General features: G+C 45.4%; 2 protein-coding genes across 4 annotated transcripts; one reads left to right on the top strand and one right to left on the bottom strand.

The window, feature by feature from the left end:
• The first annotated feature begins 3,088 nt into the window (after positions 1-3,088).
• Positions 3,089-10,269, top strand: LOC133412577 (galactose-specific lectin nattectin-like). Its single transcript, XM_061696001.1, has 7 exons — positions 3,089-3,198; positions 3,292-3,354; positions 3,512-3,539; positions 3,679-3,764; positions 3,999-4,133; positions 8,515-8,611; positions 9,977-10,269. Exons 2-7 carry the CDS (start codon positions 3,292-3,294, stop codon positions 10,252-10,254), a joined length of 687 nt encoding a protein of 228 aa, XP_061551985.1. The 5' UTR covers positions 3,089-3,198; the 3' UTR covers positions 10,255-10,269.
• Positions 10,270-17,764: 7,495 nt separating this feature from the next.
• LOC133412564 (galactose-specific lectin nattectin-like) lies at positions 17,765-19,471 on the bottom strand. 3 transcript variants are annotated; one of them, XM_061695990.1, is made up of 7 exons: positions 19,375-19,471; positions 19,166-19,222; positions 19,050-19,068; positions 18,894-18,979; positions 18,635-18,769; positions 18,174-18,285; positions 17,765-18,009 (listed from the first exon to the last, which is right to left on the bottom strand). In XM_061695990.1, the coding sequence occupies exons 2-7, from the start codon at positions 19,220-19,222 to the stop codon at positions 17,927-17,929; spliced, it is 492 nt and encodes a 163-aa protein (XP_061551974.1). In that variant the 5' UTR covers positions 19,375-19,471; the 3' UTR covers positions 17,765-17,926. The 3 variants fall into 3 exon arrangements, with proteins under 3 accessions (XP_061551974.1, XP_061551965.1, XP_061551955.1); XM_061695981.1 differs by having other exon boundaries at positions 19,166-19,299; positions 19,375-19,453; XM_061695971.1 differs by lacking the exon at positions 19,375-19,471 and having other exon boundaries at positions 19,166-19,325.
• Between the last annotated feature and the right edge of the window lie 294 nt (positions 19,472-19,765).

Below are 19,765 nucleotides of genomic sequence, written 5' to 3'. Positions count from 1 at the left end.
AGCAACATTCGAAAGGACAAGAGCAGAAAGATGCACAGATGTTAACATCTCGATGCATTTGCCTCCAAATGGTATTTTCTCTCAAGGCTTAACCTGGTTCTAGGTTGTGGGACATGTGTGTAGCCTGTTATTGCACTAGAGCGATTGTTACAGCTGCAAACAAATTATTATCAAAGTGTCACAAGGTTATTCTGAACTGTAGTAGAACAACTGATGAGCACTGTAGTGTGCAAACAGGTTCAATGTTGCAGACTGTGGAGAATGCATTGAGTTTTGTTTACTTCATGAATGAAAGAGCCAAACTACCGACAGTAAATGTGGAGTATATTAGTTGGCAACCGTGGTACCCGCAACTATGGACATCAGACAAGTGTGTGTGTGTGTGTGTGTGTAAGATACCAGCTCCAGTAAATGACTGGTTCCCACAAAATCAGTAAAACCAGACTGCTGAGAAACATGCTGGACACGAGTGCTGCACTGAGCTTACCTCATTTTAACAGTCTGCACAGGAGCAAAATCTTCTTGACGAGAAAAACAAACAACAACATGAAAACTAGACATAGCGAGTCCATACCTGCATGATGGCAGAGGAAGGTAATGCAGTGGTGTCGGCGGATGACAGTAACGCAGTGGTTTCGGCGGATTCAGCACATGACAGTTCTCCCTGAAATGATGATTCCTCGTAAATAACCAGGTCATCAACAGTTTTTTAAAACAAAATGATAAGCAACATTCGAAAGGAGAACAGCAGAAATGTGCACATATATTAACATCTCTATGCATTGCCTCCAAATCATATTTTCTCTCAAGGCTTAACCTGGTTCTAGGTTGTGAAAACAAATGATTATCAAAGTGTCAAAAGGTTATTCTTAACTGTAGTAGAAAAACTGATGGGTACTGTAGAGTGCAAACATGTTCAATGTTGCAGACTGTATGCAATGCGTTTGGTTTTGTTGACTTCATGAATGAAAGTGCCATACTACTGACAGTAAATGTGGAGTATTTTAGTTGGCATTCGTGGTACCCATAAGTACAGACATCAGACAAGTGCAGGTGTAAGATTCCAGTTCTCCCTGAAATTATGATTCCTCGTAAATAAGCAGGTCATCAACAGTTTTTTAAACAAAATAATAAGCAACATTCGAAAGGAGAACAGCAGAAATATGCACAGATATTAACATCTCTATGCATTGCCTCCAAATCATATTTTCTCTCAAGGCTTAACCTGGTTCTAGGTGGTGGGACATTTGTGTAGCCTGTTATAGCACTGGCGCGATTGTTACAGCTGCAAACAAATTATTATCAAAGTGTCACAAGGTTATTCTGAACTGTAGTAGAACAACTGATGAGCACTGTAGTGTGCAAACAGGTTCAATGTTGCAGACTGTATGTAATGCATTGGATTTTGTTGACTTCATGAATGAAAGAGCCACACTACTGACAGTAAATGTGGAGTATATTAGTTGGCAAACATGGTACCCACAGGTACGGACATCAGACAAGTGCGTGTGTAAGATACCAGCTCCAGGAAACGACTGCTGAGAAACAGGCGGGACACGAGTCCTGCACTGATCTAGCCTCATTTTAACAGTCTGCACAGGAGCAAAATCGAGAAAAACAAACAACAACATGAAAACTAGACATCGCGAGTCCATACCTGCATGATAGCGGAGGAAGGTAACGCAGTCGTGTTGGCGGATTCAGCACATGACTGTTCTCCCTAAAATTATGATTCCTCGTGAATAAGCAGGTCATCAAGTTTTTTTAACAAAATAATAAGCAACATTCGAAAGGAGAACAGCAGAAATATACACAGATATTAACATCTCAATGCATTTGCCTCCAAATCATATTTTCTCTCAAGGTTAAAGCTGGTTCGAGGTGGTGCGACGTGTGTAGCCTGTCATAGCTGCAAACAAAGGTTTATCAAAGTGTCACAAGGTTATTCTGAACTGTAGTAGAAGAATTGATAGGCACTGTAATGTGCAAACATGTTGCAGACTGTGTGGAATGCATTGAGTTTGGTTGACTTCATGAATGAAAGAGCCACACTACTGACAGTAAATGTGGAGTATATTAGTTGGCAACCGTGGTACCCACAAGTACGCACATCTGACAAGTGCTATGAGCAGATGACAGCCTGACCAGGGCCATTGATGGCCTGCGCACCCTCAACCGCAAGATGAAAGAGCATTCTGGCGTGGACACATCCATGTGGGATGAATGGATGAAAGTGTTTGGCAAGTATAAGATGTTGGTCTCATCAATTTTAATATAAATAGCAGTATTTGCTGCAATACTGACATTGTGTGGATGTTGCTGTATTCCATGTTTACGAGCACTTCTGAATAGATTAATGAACACCACAATCCAATCTATGAGCAATCGTGCAGAACAAATGTACCCCCTTCTTACAAAACAGAACCAGGATAGTTCTGATGACGATGATGATAAAGAAATGGAGATCAGGACATTATTTGATTCAGCTGAGGAGATCAAATAAAGCATTTCATGTCTTGTGTTCATGATAATGATCTTACAGCCAAAAACCAGAAGAAGCGGCTGCTAAATAAGTGATGTAAAACATAAGCAAAAACATGAGAAACAGGAGGGAAATGATGGAAAAATGTAAATAAGTGATCATGTGTTGTGCTTTTCTGCTTACTTATAGTTAGAGGAATGTTTTATCACTGCGTGCAAAGCTTTCTCCCACAGGATGAGTCTTGAGCCGAGGAGTTTCCTGTGTCTTGATAAGAAGTATATAATTCTTCCACTGTCTTGAACCTGACAACATTCACATTGGCCCGTCTGTCATTAATTAAGGGAAAATTACATCTGAATCTTAGCGTCAACAATCATACATTCTTAACTTTTGTTGTCTGTCACCAAACAAATAAAAAATGATGATCATGGTGAGGCTTGCCAAGATTGCGTTGGTGGATAGGTGTGTGCTCACATTATCAAAGCAAAGACTGCATAGTATGCGGTTGAAGTCATTGTTTACGACACCAAGAGAACATTTGATTTTCCACCACCCTTTCAGTAAAACAATCCATCTTCATTGTTCACTGTATTTGTTCATATAAAAATTAAATGATTGCCTCAGACTACATTCCAGAGCTGCAACAAGCAAATGTAAAAGAATTGCTGCTCATTTGATCACAGACATCCTCAGCGTGAAGCATCGCGACTGCAAAGGTCGCGCTTGCACACCTTCTCAAATTCAACTTTTTCAAGCTTTTCGTTCAAATACGAGTGGAATTCTGAAATTGTTGTTCTGTCGTTGCGCAGATGGCATTTACTCTTCGCTCCTTGTTCCTTCTCTGCGGGATCGGTGGACTTTTGACTGGAGCCGTAAGTCAAAACCTCAGCTGCTGACTTCAAGGAATGCATATTTACTATTGCTATTACTATTATATTTATATTATACGATATACATTAACTGTTGCTGACTTCATTTGTGTCACTTTTCAGCAGTCTGATTTTAACGACATACTTTTCCTCTTGACAGTGGTCTAAACCAGTCAGTAATGTAAAAGGTTGGTCACTGTGTCTCAATACTTAAAAAACAACAATCAAGTAAATCAAATCAAAACAATTTTGTGATTTTGTCAGCATTTGATACCGGATTTAATCAAAATAGCTCATTTTCTCCCTGAAACAACAATTGTATTGCAGAAAACTGCTGTCCTAAAGGCTGGACTCAGGTGGATTGTCGCTGTTTCATTTATCAAGATAAAGGCAGGCAGTTTGCAGATGCAGAGGTATACAAAACATTTACATTACAACATTTATTTAGTTGTAGTGGTAAATCAGGTCCCTGCTTTGAAACCAATGATTTATCTGTTTTTCTGTTCATTATCTAAGTATCATGGATGTGAACGAAGTTTGTACGTACAGAATCTGTAGAAAGTGAAAGTCTTCGGTATTTTAGTCTTTTGTCTGCCACATTGAATATTTTCTGATTTTTCTAATTGGGTTGTTGTTTCTTCTTGTAGAGCGTCTGCAACATTCTCGGTGGGAATCTGGCCTCGGTCCACAGCGCTTTGGAATATGCCGTCGTTCTCGAACTGATTCGGGCAGCCTCTGACTCTACTGAGGATGCTTGGATGGGACTGCACGAGGCGATAGAGGTGAAACAAATTCTTCAAATAAGTAACTCACAATCCCCAGTAACCATTGACACTTAAGCATTTACACACATTTTGTACAATTATGTCAATGCTGAGATGTGTTGTTGAAACACGGACAAATCTTGAGCTCATATTTTCGAATTGATAGTATTCAGGCTGCGAATCCCTCGGGTGATGGCACTGCTGTTACACTTATAGTGCGCGGCATCAAAAATTTTTCTATTGCCAAATAAAAAGCGTGAGTGTAAAAATCTATCACATACAAAGTCGTCTAAATCTTGAACAAAACCAAGACAAGTTCTTTAAGATGCAGTGGTGCGTGGCCATTGACTGATTTTGCACAATAATTTTCACTTGAATTTGACATTTTAAAGGGAGCCTTTGCAGTGAAGGTAGTACATAAGATAGGCGACCGATTCTCCTTGTCCTAGTCGGCACTCGAGCAGCATCAAGGAAGACCAGTCCGAGTGTCGTCGCAGCGGCCTGCCAATAGAGTGACAATCCATCTTCCGTTCCGCTTCTCCTCACACGGGTCGCGGGCGTGCTGGAGCCTATCCCAGCTATCTTCGGGCGTGATGGGGGTACACCCTGAACCGGTTGCCATCCAATCGCAGGGCACATAGAAACAAACAACCATTCGCACTCACATTCACACCTGCGGACAATTTAGAGTCTTCAATCAACCTACCGTGAATGCAGCCCTATGGGTGACACAAGTCAGTGCAAACTGTAGGCCGGTCCCAAGCCCGGATAAATGCAGAGGGTTGCGTCAGGAAGGGCATCCGGCTTAAAACCTTGCCAAACAAATATGAGCGTTCATCCAAAGAATTCCATACCGGATCGGTCGTGGCCCGGGTTAACAACGTCCGCCACCGGCGCCGTCAACCTGCGGGGCGCCGTTGTAAATTCAGCTACTGTGGGTCGAAGTCAAAGAAGAAGAGGAGGTTGAAAGCGGGTTCTTCGGCAGAAAGAGAAGAGGAAAACACAGAGCCTAGAACTGAATGTGGGGACTTTGAATGTTGGGACTATGACAGGAAAATCTCGGGAGTTGGTTGACATGATGATGAGGAGAAAGGTTGATATATTGTGTGTCCAGGAGACCAGGTGGAAAGGCAGTAAGGCTAGAAGTTTAGGGGCAGGGTTTAAATTATTTTACCATGGTGTCGATGGGAAGAGAAATGGAGTCGGGGTTATTTTAAAAGAAGAGTTGGCTAAGAATGTCTTGGAGGTGAAAAGAGTATCAGATCGAGTGATGAGGCTGAAATTTGAAATTGAGGGTGTTATGTGTAATGTGATTAGTGGCTATGCCCCACAGGTAGGATGTGACCTAGAGGTGAAAGAGAAATTCTGGAAGGAGCTAGATGATGTAGTTCTTAGCATCCCAGTCAGAGAGAGAGTTGTAATTGGTGCAGATTGTAATGGACATGTTGGTGAAGGTAATAGGGGTGATGAAGAAGTGATGGGTAAATACGGCATCCAGGAAAGGAACTTGGAGGGACAGATGGTGGTAGACTTTGCAACAAGGATGCAAATGGCTGTAGTGAACACTTTTTTCCAGAAGAGGCACGAACATAGGGTGACCTACAAGAGCGGAGGTAGAAGCACACAGGTGGATAACATCTTGTGCAGACTATGTAATCTGAAGGAGGTTACCAACTGTAAGGTAGTGGTAGGGGAGAGTGTGGCTAGACAGCATAGGATGGTGGTGTGTAAGATGACTCTGGTGGTGGGGAGGAAAATTAGGAAGACAAAGGCAGAGAAGAGAACCATGTGGTGGAAGCTGAGACAGGACGAGTGTTGTGCAGCTTTTCGGGAAGAGGTGATACAGGCTCTCGGTGGACGGCAGGAGCTTCCAGAAGACTGGACCACTGCAGCCAAGGTGATCAGAGAAGCAGGCAGGAGAGTACTTGGTGTATCTTCTGGCAGGAAAGGAGAGAAGGAGACTTGGTGGTGGAACCTCACAGTACAGGAAATCATACAAGGAAAGAGGTTAGCTAAGAAGAAGTGGGACACTGAGAGGACCGAGGAGAGGCGAAAGGAATACATTGAGATGCGACACAGGGCAAAGGTAGAGGAGGCAAAGGCAAAACAAGAGGCATATGATGACATGTATGGCAGGTTGGACACTAAAGAAGGAGAAAAGGATCTATACAGGCTGGCCAGACAGAGGGACAGAGATGGGAAGGATGTGCAGCAGGTTAGGGTGATTAAGGATAGAGATGGAAATATGTTGACTGGTGCCAGCAGTGTGCTTGCTAGATGGAAAGAATACTTTGAGGAGTTGATGAATGAGGAAAATGATAGAGAAGGGAGAGTAGAAGAGGCAAGTGTGGTGGACCAGGAAGTGGCAATGATTAGTAAGGGGGAAGTTAGAAAGGCATTAAAGAGGATGAAAAATGGAAAGGCAGTTGGTCCTGATGACATTCCTGTGGAGGTATCGAAGCATCTAGGAGAGGTGGCTGTGAAGTTTTTGACCAGCTTGTTCAATAGAATTCTAGTGCGTGAGAAGATGCCTGAGGAATGGAGGAAAAGTGTACTGGTGCCCATTTTTAAGAACAAAGGTGATGTGCAGAGCTGTGGCAACTATAGAGGAATAAAGTTGATGAGCCACACAATTAAGTTATGGGAAAGAGTAGTGGAGGATAAACTCAGGACAGAAGTGAGTATTTGCGAGCAACAGTATGGTTTCATGCCTAGAAAGAGTACCACAGATGCATTATTTGCCTTGAGGATGTTGATGGAAAAGTACAGAGAAGGTCAGAAGGAGCTACATTGTGTCTTTGTAGATCTAGAGAAAGCCTATGACAGAGTACCCAGAGAAGAACTGTGGTACTGCATGCGGAAGTCTGGAGTGGCAGAGAAGTATGTTAGAATAATACAGGACATGTACGAGGGCAGCAGAACAGCGGTGAGGTGTGCTGTAGGTGTGACAGAAGAATTTAAGGTGGACGTGGGACTGCATCAGGGATCAGCCCTGAGCCCCTTCCTTTTTGCAGTGGTGATGGATAGGCTGACAGATGAGGTTAGACTGGAATCCCCGTGGACCATGATGTTTGCAGATGACATTGTGATCTGCAGTGAAAGCAGGGAGCAGCTGGAGGAACAGTTAGAGAGATGGAGGCATGCACTGGAAAGAAGAGGAATGAAGATTAGCCGAAGTAAAACAGAATATATGTGCATGAATGAGAGGGCTGGTGGGGGAAGAATGAGGCTACAGGGAGAAGCGATAGCAAGGGTGGAGGACTTTAAATACTTGGGGTCAACCGTCCAGAGCAATGGTGAGTGTGGTCAGGAAGTGAAGAAACGGGTCAAAGCAGGTTGGAACGGGTGGAGGAAGGTGTCAGGTGTGTTATGTGACAGAAGAGTCTCTGCTAGGATGAAGGGCAAAGTTTATAAAACAGTAGTGAGGCCAGACATGATGTACGGATTAGAGACAGTGGCACTGAAGAGACAACAGGAAGCAGAGCTGGAGGTGGCGGAAATGAAGATGTTGAGGTTCGCTCTTGGAGTGACCAGGTTGGATAAAATTAGAAATGAGCTCATCAGAGGGACAGCCAAGGTTCGATGTTTTGGAGACAAAGTTAGAGAGCGCAGACTTCAATGGTTTGGACACGTCCAGAGGAGAAATAGTGAGTATATTGGAAGAAGGATGATGAGGATGGAGCTGCCAGGCAAGAGAGCTCGAGGAAGACCAAAGAGAAGGTTGATGGATGTCGTGAGGGAAGACATGATGGCAGTTGGTGTTCGAGAGGAGGATGCAGGAGATAGGCTTACATGGAAAAGGATGACGCGTTGTGGCGACCCCTAACGGGACAAGCCGAAAGGAAAAGAAGAAGAATCAACCTACCGTGAATGTTTTTGGGATGTGGAAGGAAATCAGAGTACCCGGAGAAAACCCTCACAGGCATGGGGAGAACATGCAAACTCCACACAGGTGAGACCGGGATTTGAACCTCGGTCCTGAGAACTGTGAAGCAGATGTGCTAACCAGTCGCCCCACCGTGCCGTAGAGTGACAATAATCCTGTTAAATGTCACAAGCGCTTGAACAACATTTTCAGCATCAGCTGGTGCGAGATGTTAATTGTTGTCATCATCAAGATGTCGAAAATTCAACGAGGACACTGCGTGATGTGTTATGTTGGTATGAACATACAAGCATGCGTTTTCTTTTGGGTTAGACTCATCTGTGGTCTCTTCTCAAAGTTTATTTTCCCCAAATGGGCTTTTGAGCTATTTCCTTGCCCGATGGGGAGGTCGAGAGAAGGGGATGTGGTCGATCTTTGCCAAATGTGGGCCTGTCAAGCCCTTTGAGACTCTTTTGTGATGAAGGGCTGTGCAAATAAACTTGACTCATTGAAATGCGTTCTTCTGACTTCCAGGACGGTGCCTTCTTCTGGACTGATGGCTCAGAGGTTGATTTCACGAGCTTCAACAGTGACGATGATGCTGGAGATTGCATTGAGATTGAATTCAGTGGTAAATATATCATCATTTTAAAAGGACAAACGGCTCCTATTTGATCTACAATCCAAATGCCAATGAAGTTGGGACGTTGTGTTAAACATAACTAAAAACAGAGGACAATGATTTGCAAATCCTGTTCAACCTATATTTAATTGAAGACGCTACAAAAACAAGATATTTCATGTTCAAACTCATCAACTTTATTGTTCTAACTGGGAACAGGTGGGTGTCATGTTTGGGTATAAAAGGAGCTTCCCTGAATTCACCTCTTTGTGAACAAGTGCGTGAGAAAATAGTCAAACAGTTTAAGGACAATGTTCCTCAACGTACAATTGCACGGAATTTAGGGATTTCATCATCTATGGTCCATAATATCATCAAAAGGTTCAGAGAATCTGGAGAAATCACTGCATGTAAGCGACAAGGCTGAAAACCAACATTGAATGCCCCTGACCTTCGATCCCTCAGGCGGCACTGCATCAAAAACCGACATCAATGTGTAAAGGATATCAACACATGGGCTCAGGAACACTTCAGAAAACCAATGTCAGTAAATACAGTTTGTCGCGACATCCGTAAGTGCAACTTGAAACTCTACTATGCAAAGCAAATGCCATTTATCAACAATACCCAGAAACGCCGTCGGCTTCTCTGAGCCCAAGCTCATTTAAGATGGACTGAAGTGGAAAAGTGTTCTGTGGTCCGATGAGTCCACATTTCAAATTGTTTTGATAAATCGTGTCCACCGGGCCAAAGAGGAAAAGAACCATCCGGACTGTTATGGACGCAAAGTTCAAAAGCCAGCATCTGTGATGGTATGGGACTGTGTTAGTGCCAATGGCATGGGTAACTTACACATCTGTGAAGGCACCATTCATGCTGAAAGTTAAATACAGGTTTCGGAGAAACATATGCTGCCATCCAAGCAATGTCTTTTTCAGGGACGCCCCTGCTTATTTCAACAAGACAATGCCAAACCAGATTCTGCACGTCTTACAACAGTGTGGATTCGTCGTAAAAGAGTGCGGGTACGAGACTGGCCTGCCTGTAGTCCAGACCTGTCTCCCATTGAAAATGTGTGCCGCGTTATGAAGCGTAAAATACGGTAACGGAGACCCCGGACTGTTGAACAGCTGAAACTGTACATCAAGCAAGAATGGGAAAGAATTCCACCTACAACGCTTCAACAATTAGTGTCCTCAGTTCCCAAACGTTAATTGAATGTTGTTAAAAGAAAAGGTGATGTAGCACAGTGGTAAACAAGACCCTGTCCCAGCTTTTTTTGAGCCAACAGCCACAAAATTCTAAGTTAATGATTATTTGCTAAAAACAATCAAGTTTATCAGTTTAAACATTAAATATCTTGTCTTATCACAGTTTGGTTTGGTGCTGCTAGAAAAAAGGACAAACTCCGACTGCAACGGACAATCAAAACTGCTGAAAGGATTGTCGGTACCCCCCTACCCACCATTGAGGACTTGCACACTGCCAGAACTAAGACAAGGGCGTGCAAAATCCTCTCGGACCGTCTGCACCCCGGTCACCAGCTCTTCCAGCTCCTTCTCTCAGGTCGGCGCTACCGATCAACGCAAACTAAAACTAGTAGACATTCCAACAGCTTCTTCCCTCTTGCGATCAACTTCTTAAACAGCTAACCTATAATTCCATTACAACAAGCTGGAATTTTTTTGACTTGAGTTCGTTGTCACATTTCTGTGGGGCCAATTATGTATTACTCGTGCACTCACTGTAGTTGTCTCGCCATGCTGCACTATTTGCATATACTGGCCACTCGTGCCAGAGTAGCATCTGCCCCATTTGCACACTGACTGAGGAGTATCTGCAACATTTGCACAACCGACATTGTCCCAGATGATCGCACTACTCGTCACTTTAAACCGCATACACTCCTTGAAGTCTCGGCGCCCTTTGCACAATGGTCATTGCACCGGACTATTGCAATATGAGTCATTCGAACTGCTCTAAGTGCTAGAGGACTCTGCATCTTTTTGCACAATTGTCTTTATCTCTCCAAAGTGTTCTGTAAATTGACTGTTGTCTGTTGTACTAGAGCGGCTCCAACTACCGGAGACAAATTCCTTGTGTGTTTTGGACATACTTGGCAAATAAAGATGATTCTGATTCTGCTTCTGATTCTGATTTGTAGTATCCATCCATCCATCCATTTTCTGAGCCGCTTCTCCTCACTAGGGTCGCGGGTGTGCTGGAGCCAATCCCAGCTATCATCGGGCAGGAGGCGGGGTACACCCTGAACTGTTTGCCAGCCAATCGCAGGGCACATAGAAACAAACAACCATTCGCACGCACATTCACACCTACGGGCAATTTAGAGTCTTCAATTAATGCATGTTTTTGGAATGTAGGAGGAAACCGGAGTGCCCGGAGAAAACCCAAGCAGGCATGGGGAGAACATGCAAACTCCACACAGGCGGGGCCGGGGATTGAACCCCGCACCTCAGAACTGTGAGGCTGACGATCTAACCTTTCGTCCACCGTGCCGCCTCTTTGTAGTATATTCAATTAAATATAGGTCAAACATGATTTGCAAATCATTTTATTCGTTTTTTATTTATGTTTAACACAACGTCGCAACTTCATTGGAATTGGTTATAAATCTATAACTCTGAGTTTGGTCATTTGGATGGAAATGACACACATTGATGAGAAGAGGATTTTCATGGTCGTCTTTTCACTATTTTGTGTTTGCTTCTAGATGGTCTCTGGGACAATAACAGCTGCACTGGCAACAACAGATTTGTTTGTGCCCAAGATGCTGACCTTTGCTACCACTGATCGGCCATCCGACCGCCATCTAATCCAGCAGAACGATCACTTCTCAAGTATCCTTATGACTGCTTTAAAATCAAATTTCACTGCTGTGTATTCTGTAATTCAGAACAAAATCTTCGCTTCTCCAACCCAGATCACTTAATTTCAATTATTAATTGCTGGCAAATGTCTATTATGGAATAAAGCATTTTGGTGTGGGATGTCATATTCAATCGATTTCACGTCAAAGACATGGAGACCAATGTTTCCCAACCTTCATTTTTATCTATTCATTTTTAGCAGTGAGCGGATCGATCCAAATATCGTCAGTTTCGATACCGAGTCAGTAGCGGTCCTTTGCTCCTCCTCCCCACTCTCGTGTTTCCACGTTGTGCCGTCATGTGACTGAGCAGCGCCAAAGCAAACGGGAAACAGAAGAACGTCTCTGTATCTGGAAAAAGAAAAACAATTTGTTTTCCAGTCACCACTTTGTGCAGCTTGTTTAGTTAACAAAAAAAAAAGAAAAAGAAATCCAACCATGAAACTTCCATGGCGGAAAATAATTTTGCTACTGTTCTATTGCTACTCATTTTGATCAATTATTTTTTTATTTAACAGTAGCATTCGTCCGACTTAACAACTAGTGAATAACAAAAAAAAGGAAACATCACAAAAACAGCCTTAATTGTAGAAAAGGATCAGTATCTGTGATAGTTAGTTCCTGGAGCAATATATTCCTGCCATTTAAGTACAAATGTGGAGGAAATGTGTTGATACCCTGATGAAGAAAGAAAAATCCATCATGTAATTGACACAAGTAATTAAAAAAAAGGTGCAATGATGGTACTCGGCCTGCATGACAATGCTGATACCTGACAAGCTTGAAATGAATTTTCCATTGTACGTTAAACGAAGGTATCTTTTTCATGGACGCCCCATCTTATTTCAGCAAGACAACGCCAAACCAGATTCTGCACGTGTTACAACAGCGTGGCTTCGTCGTAAAATAAAGAAGAAAGAAGTGGGAGTGATAGTCACATGTGTGCAAGTCACAAGCAAGTCTCAAGTCATAACCTTCAAGTCTCGAGCAAGTCCCAAGTCACTGCCGGGAAAAAAAAATCAAGCAAGTCGAGTCGAGTCCCCACTGCACCCATGGCACAGCCCGAAAGGGTAACGTGGGTCCCCCTTCCCATGGGCTCACCACCTGTGGGAGGGAAAATAGGGGTTAGGTGTAGTGTGAGCTGGGCGGTGGCCGAAGGCAGGGACCTTGGCGATCCGATCCCCGGCTACAGAAGCTGGCTCTAGGTACGTGGAATGTCACCTGTCTGGCAGGGAAGAAGCCCAAGCTGGTGCGTGAGGTTGAGAAGTTCCAACTAGATATAGTCGGGCTCGTCTCCACACACAGCTTGGGCTCTGGTACCAGTCCTCTTGAGAGGGGTTGGACTCTCTTCCACTCTGGAGTTGCCCACGGTGAGAGGTGCCGAGCAGGTGTGGGCATACGTATTGCCCCCCGACTCGGCGCCTGTACGTTGGGGTTCCCCCCGGTGGACGAGAGCGTAGCCTCCCTCCGCCTTCAGGTGGTGGGGGGGATGTGTCCTGACTGTTATTTGTGCTTATGCACCAAACAGCAGTTCAGAGTACCGACTCTTTTTGGAGTCCTTGAAGGTGGTGCTGGAGAGCGCCCCCGCTGGGGACTCCATCGTTCTGCTGGGGGACTTCAATGCTCACGTGGGCAATGACAGTGAGACCTGGAAGGGCGTGATTGGGAGGAACGCCCCCCCCTTTCCCGATCAGAACCCGAGCGGTGTTCTGTTATTGGACTTCTGTGCTCATCACGAATTGTCCATAACGAACACCATGTTCAAGCATAAGGGTGTCCACACGTGCACTTGTCACCAGGACACCCTAGGTCGCAATTCGATGATCGACTTTGTGGTCGTGTCATCGGACTTGCGGCCACGTCTTGGACACTCGGGTGAAGAGAGGGGCGGAGCTGTCAACTGATCACCACCTGGTGGTGAGTTGTCTCCGATGGTGGGGGAAGATGCCGGTCCGACGTGGCAGGCCCAAATGTATTGTGAGGGTCTGCTGGGAACGTCTGACAGAATCCCCTGTCAGAAGGACAGACCGACAGAACTTTGCTCACGGAACATGGTCCACTCGGACTCAATGTCCCCCGCCTCCATTGCTGAGCCGGCCGACGGGAGCTGTGGCCATAAGGTGGTTCACGGAACATGGTCCACTCGGACTCAATGTCCCCCGCCTCCATTGCTGAGCCGGGCGACGGGAGCTGTGTCCCCCGCCTCCATTGCTGAGCCGGCCGACGGGAGCTGTGGCCATAAGGTGGTTCACGGAACATGGTCCACTCGGACTCAATGTCCCCCGCCTCCATTGCTGAGCCGGCCGACGGGAGCTGTGGCCATAAGGTGGTCGGTGCCTGTCGTGGCGGCAATCCCCGAACCCGTTGGTGGATACCAATGGTGAGGGATGCCGTCAAGTTGAAGAAGGCGTCCTATTGGGCTTTTTTGACTTGTGGCACTACTGAGGGAGCTGATGGGTACCTGTTGGCCAAGCGGAATGCAGCTTTGGTGGTCGCTGAAGTAATAACTCGGGCATGGCAGGAGTTCGGTGAGGCCATGGAAAAAGTCTTTCGGACGGCTTCAAGGAAATTCTGGTCCACCATCCGGCGTCTCAGGAGGGGGAAGGAGTGCACCAACGCTGTGTATAGTGGGGATGGGGCGCTGCTGACCTCGACTCAGGATGTTGTGAGTCGGTGGGGAGAATACTTCGAAGACCTTCTCAACCCACCGACACGCCTTCCCATGAGGACGCAGAGTCTGTGTTCTCTGAGGCGGGCTCTCCTATCTTTGGGTTTGAGGTCACCGAGGTGGTTGAAAAGCTCCTTGGTGGCAAGGCCCTGGGGGTGGATGAGATTTGCCCGGAGTTCCTAAAGGCTCTGAATGTTGTGGGGCTGTTCTAGTTGACACGCCTCTGCAATATCGCGTGGACATTGAGGACAGTGCCTCTGGATTGGGAGACTGGGGTGGTGGTCCCCCTTTTTAAGAAGTGGGGAACAGAGGGTGGTTCCAACTACAGGGGGATTACACTCCTCAGCCTCCCTGGTAAGGTCTATTCTGGGGTGCTGGAGAGGAGGGTCTGTCGGGAAGTCGAATCTCAGATTCAGCAGGAGCAGTGTGGTTTTCGTCCTGGCCGTGGAACAGTGGACCAGCTCTACAGGGTCCTCGAGGGTGCGTGGGAGTTCGCCCAACCAGTCCACATGTGTTTTGTGGACTTGGAGAAGGCGTTCGACCGTGTCATTCGAGGGGTCCTGTGGGGGGTGCTTCGGGTGTATGGGGTATCGAACCCCCTGATACAGGCTCTTCGGTCCCTGTACGACCGGTGTCAGAGCTTGGTCCACATTGCCGGCAGTAAGTCGGACTCATTTCCGGTGAGGGTTGGACTCCACCAAGGCTGCCCTTTGTCATAGATTCTGTTCATAACTTTTATGGACAGAATTTCTAGGCGCAGCCGAGGCGTACAGGGGGTCTGGTTTGGTGGCGTCAGTTTTGCTTCTCTGCTTTTGGCAGATGATGTGGTTCTGTTGGCTTCATCAAGCTGTGATCTCCAACTCTCACTGGAGTGGCTCGCAGCCGAGTGTGAAGCGGCTGGAATGAGAATCAGCACCTCCAAATCTGAGACCATGTTCCTCAGTCGGAAAAGTGTGGCGTGCCTTCTCGAGGTCGGGGATGAGATCCTTACCAAAGTGGAGGAGTTCAAGTATCTTGTTCACGAGTGAGGGAAGAATGGAACAGGAGATCGACAGGCGGATCGGTGCAGCGTCTGTAGTGATGCGGACTTTGTCTCGGTCCGTTGTGGTAAAGAAGGAGCTAAGCCGAAAGGCGAAGCTCTCGATTTACCGGTCGATCTACGTTCCTTCCCTCACCTATGGTCATGAGCTGTGGGTCGTGACCGAAAGAACAAGATCCCGGATACAAGCGGCCGAAATTAGTTTCCTCCCCAGGGTGTCCGGGCTATCCCTTCGAGATAGTGTGAGAAACTCTGTCATGCAGGAGGATCTCAGAGTAGAGCCGCTGCTCCTCCACATTGAGAGGAGACAGATGAGATGGCTGGGGCATCTAATTCGGATGCCTCCCGGACGCCTCCCCGGTGAGGTGTTCCGGGCACGTCCCACCGGGAGGTGACTCCGGGGACGACCCAGGACACGCTGATGAGACTACGTCTCTCGGCTGGCCTGGGGGAAAGAGCTGGATGAAGTGGCTGGGGAGAGGGAAGTCTGGGTGTCCCTGCTAAAGCTACTGCCCCCGCGACCCGACCTCGGATAAGCGGTAGAAAATGGATGGATGGATGGAAGAATGGATGCTTCAACCTGGCGCAGTCTTCCAGACAGCTCACCCTGAGGTATCCTTGTGTTTCCAAAGATGGAACACTAACACTAATAACCTGAAAGCATCACAAACAACTGGACTAGTAACATACCGACCTAACAGCAGTGTCTTCACTGAAATACTTAAGTCATCATTTTGCCTCCTCAATTAATGGCTGACACATGAATGTCAAGTTTATTTTATCTGTGCTGTTGACGTGGCAGGCCTGCGAATCTTCTCTTTCAGCCCTTTCTTTCTGAGCCCGCCTCAGAGAACCCAGACTCTGCTTCCTCATGGGAAGGCGTGTCGGGGGAATTGAGGAGGTCTTCGAAGTATATCTCCCTACCCGACTCGAGGTCAGCAGTGCCCCATCCCCACTATACACAGTGTTGATCGTGCACTGCTTCCCCCTCCTGACACGCTGAATGGTGGACCAGAATTTCCTCGAAGATGTCTGGAAGTCGTTCTCCATGGCCTCACTGAACTCCTCTCACGCCCCAGTTTTTGCCTCAGCGACCACCAAAGCTGTATTCCGCTTGGCCAGCCGGTACCCGTCAGCTGCCTCAGGAGTCCCACAGGCAAAAAGGCCTGATAGGACTCCTTCTTCAGCTTGACGGCATCCCTCACCGTTGGTGTCCACCTATATATATATATATATATATATATAGGTCTTTTTTTTTTTTTTTTTTTTTTTAAGTTCGCAGGCTCTTCCTCTGCCTTCTCAGGTGACCTTTGTCCTTTTGAAAAAAAGCGCTCCGAAGGCGTTTGTTTTGCAATGTTTGACAATATCGACTCCTGGCACTTGTTGTGGCGTCATGGCAATATGCGACCCTTTCAGCCAAAACTTCTTTCTCTGATTTAGTAAGTTCTCTGTCTGACAAGTTTTGTGTACTTTTTTTACAAGTTGAATTCCCAGATTGTTTTGCCTACAGGTGAACAATTTTGAAGTGCAGGTGTTATGTCTTAATTGTAGTTTCTGCAACTTTCCTGTTTGTCTTGATTTGGTTTCGCTGTCCTGAGCAAGCTGGGCTTTACTTGTGAATGTGATGACGTTTTCGCAGACCTCTTCAGGCAGAAATGTTTGACCTCGAAGTGGTAAAATGGACTTTGTGCTGTTTTTGTGCCTTTTCCAGGATTTTGTGTGCCCTGCGGCTGTTTTGTCTATGAGAGGTGGTGGATGAACGCAAATATTCAGAGGCCTCTTTCCTGCACCTCTAGCAGAAATGACAGCATCATGTATTGTTCCATATGATGCCACAGGCTTGGCACAGTTTATTTTTTTTCATGTCAGGTTGGAGACATTCTGCTGATGGACTGAGTGGGTATTTCTCAATTTTAACAATAATAATTTGGTTCTCAGGTGCGCTGTATCCATTTGATAATGGTGTTAAAATAAATGTAAAATCAATATTAGTTCAACATTTTACACTACGGTCGCACTGTGAAATGACACAAAGAAGGTAAGAATGTCCTATTTCTTGTTTGACCACCTCGTTTGTCTTCGGTGTGTGTGTCTATGCACAAATGGACAGAGAGCGAACGAGCTCTCAGAAAAATTCAGAGGCTGCAGTAAAGTTGAATTAGTTTTTTTGTAAAACTGAAATGATACAGAAAAATGTCTTACAAACTATCAAACATTACTCAAATAACGTATAGCATCTACATAAATGATAAAGTAAAGAGCTGTGCATACCTTGTAAACAGTATAAAATGTAATTCACGGTTTATTGTAAGATTACTGGCATTTACGCTCCATGCGGCAAACCAAACGTTGATATAAGGAGGTGCGGGTGTCATGTGATTAAATCCGCCTATCAGAAAAACAAGGCTGCTGTTTACCAGGAGAATGATTAACGACGCTAAAACGCCAGCACATTGAGGCAAAGCAACAAACACGAGGCAGCCCGCACAGGTCATGACGTCACCATTCTGTGATGAAGCGAAACACATTGAAATCGGCGCAAGGGGAAAGAAATAACACTCCGACATATTGTCATGCTCAGACAAAATGTAATTTATTCAAAAGATACCCATGGAAATTTGCTTAAGTGACAGCAATCAACAGCCGGATAATAAACATTGAATGACACCACAGATATCGTCTCAAAGTTGAAAAACATTATTATAAAAGATTTGATGGTAAGACGGCTGATTAGTGGCAATCTTTTTTTTCCACGGCCCTGATGCAAACGAATGGGTTGGCATCGATACATTCATCATCATCCCACAACGAGTCTGCAACAAAACACACAAGCAACGGATAAGTATGCCACTTTCACAGAAATGACAATCCATGTAGTTGCTTTCATTTTAAACATCACAATACGTTATTATATATATTTCAGCAAATATCCACATACACGCTATTCTCCTTCAGAAAAATTGTGACGCATACTAACCATCTCCCTCAATTTTTACACAGTCTTCGTCTCCACCGTCGTTGTCAGGCTGGTTAACCCCAAAGTTTCTGAAATTAACAACTTCGCCATCGGTCCATAAGAAGTCGTCTTCCTGTAAGGCAAAGTCACATTTGAATAAAGAGTCACACCTAAAGACAGAGCTAGCAGCGTGGAGCACATGAGACAAACATTTGGTCATATTTGAGGCTATGATGGTGTCTGAATAAATGGACATAGTACGTATTTAACACGTGTCATCCTCTCGGTGGAGCAAGAGGACATGTTCCATGTTCCAGGTGCAAACTGCTCTGATGAAGACCCTTAACTCTATACTTCCTCCCTTTCAGTTGGTGGCAAGATTGAGTCTGGAGGACAGATTCCTTTTTCATGTGGCAAAAAGGCTTCTAGTGAAAATAAGTGACTGGATTGAATTTGCACTTTTGTACCGGTCAATGTTTCACCTCAACGGCATCGTGGATTCCAATCCAGGTGTCAACGACAGAGCCGGCCCCCTCCCGAATCAGCTCGACGACGAGTGCGTGTTCCTTGAGACTGTTTATCGAGACCAGATTCCCGCCAAGAACGTTGCAGACGCTCTAATGGGGGGGGGGAATATTAACAAATGACCGCATTACAATAGCTGCACTAGATATACATGTTAACAGGCATTTGTATTGCAGTAAACTATATACACAACTGCTGTGTGAAGGTCTTCCATACCTCTGCATCTGAAAAGGTCCTGGGATCATGGTGGTAGACGTAGCAGTAATTGTCCAACTGAGTCCAGCCTTTAGGACAGTCATTGACTGCAACATAATTGTTGGAAATCAAACGACTGTGTAGCGATGTTAAATATCCGTCATCACAGCTATCTACCTGCTTTTTCACAGGACCTCTGCGAAGACGACAACGATGAAGAAGAAGAGCGCAATGTTTAATTGAGAGAGCAAAACAGGAAACGTGAAGAGTCGTGCAGTCATATTTGGACCTACAGCTTGGGCCAGTGCGATGATCCCGCAAAGGGCGAACAACAGGCGAAGACGAGTCATCTGTGCCATGACAGAAGGAATCTTTATCATTGTTGTCTACTGGTTCGGGCTTGTGTGGTTAAAAATGAGCTTTCCACCTCAACATGTGTAAGAAGAATAAAACCCCAAAAATTAACTGGGAAAAGGTGCGATGTAAAATTGAGTTATCTTACCTTTGTAGTCTTGATGCTTGATGCTGAGGGTGACGACCAGCAGACGTTTTATACGTTGGTTTGACAGTTTTGGAATGTTGTACCCGGCATGTCACATGACACGTAAAACCAGTTCAGTAGGTTCAAGATGGTCCATCCCCGGTCAGACAAAGGACCACATTTGCTTAATCCACTGGGGAAATTAATATAATATATAATAATCATTTTCCATTTCTTTATCTGTTCAGGTTCATGAACTCTGCCGAAGAAAATCAGACCTCACCCTGGATTTGTTCCCAGTCAATCCCGAGGCACATGTAGAGACAGACAAACTTTTAACAGTGAGAACTGAACCCACGCTGCCTGCGGGGAAGTCAGCTGAGTGAACAACGTACACCAGCAATGGCTGTAA

This window comes from Phycodurus eques, chromosome 1 (assembly GCF_024500275.1).
Source record: "Phycodurus eques isolate BA_2022a chromosome 1, UOR_Pequ_1.1, whole genome shotgun sequence".
NCBI lineage: Eukaryota > Metazoa > Chordata > Actinopteri > Syngnathiformes > Syngnathidae > Phycodurus > Phycodurus eques.
This window is presented reverse-complemented; position numbering and strand designations above follow the sequence as displayed.

Excerpts from the sequence above, each read along its gene's own strand:
- LOC133412577 (XM_061696001.1), top strand. The coding sequence starts at position 3,292 with ATGGCATTTACTCTTCGCTCCTTGTTCCTTCTCTGCGGGATCGGTGGA. Across the intron at positions 3,540-3,678 it reads ACCAGTCAGTAATGTAAAAG|AAAACTGCTGTCCTAAAGGC; the intron begins GTTGGTCACTGT and ends ATTGTATTGCAG. Across the intron at positions 8,612-9,976 it reads CATTGAGATTGAATTCAGTG|TTTGGTTTGGTGCTGCTAGA; the intron begins GTAAATATATCA and ends GTCTTATCACAG.
- LOC133412564 (XM_061695981.1), bottom strand. The coding sequence starts at position 19,252 with ATGATAAAGATTCCTTCTGTCATGGCACAGATGACTCGTCTTCGCCTG. Across the intron at positions 18,770-18,893 it reads GGACCTTTTCAGATGCAGAG|AGCGTCTGCAACGTTCTTGG; the intron begins GTATGGAAGACC and ends CCCCCCCATTAG. Across the intron at positions 18,286-18,634 it reads GAATCCACGATGCCGTTGAG|GAAGACGACTTCTTATGGAC; the intron begins GTGAAACATTGA and ends TTTGCCTTACAG.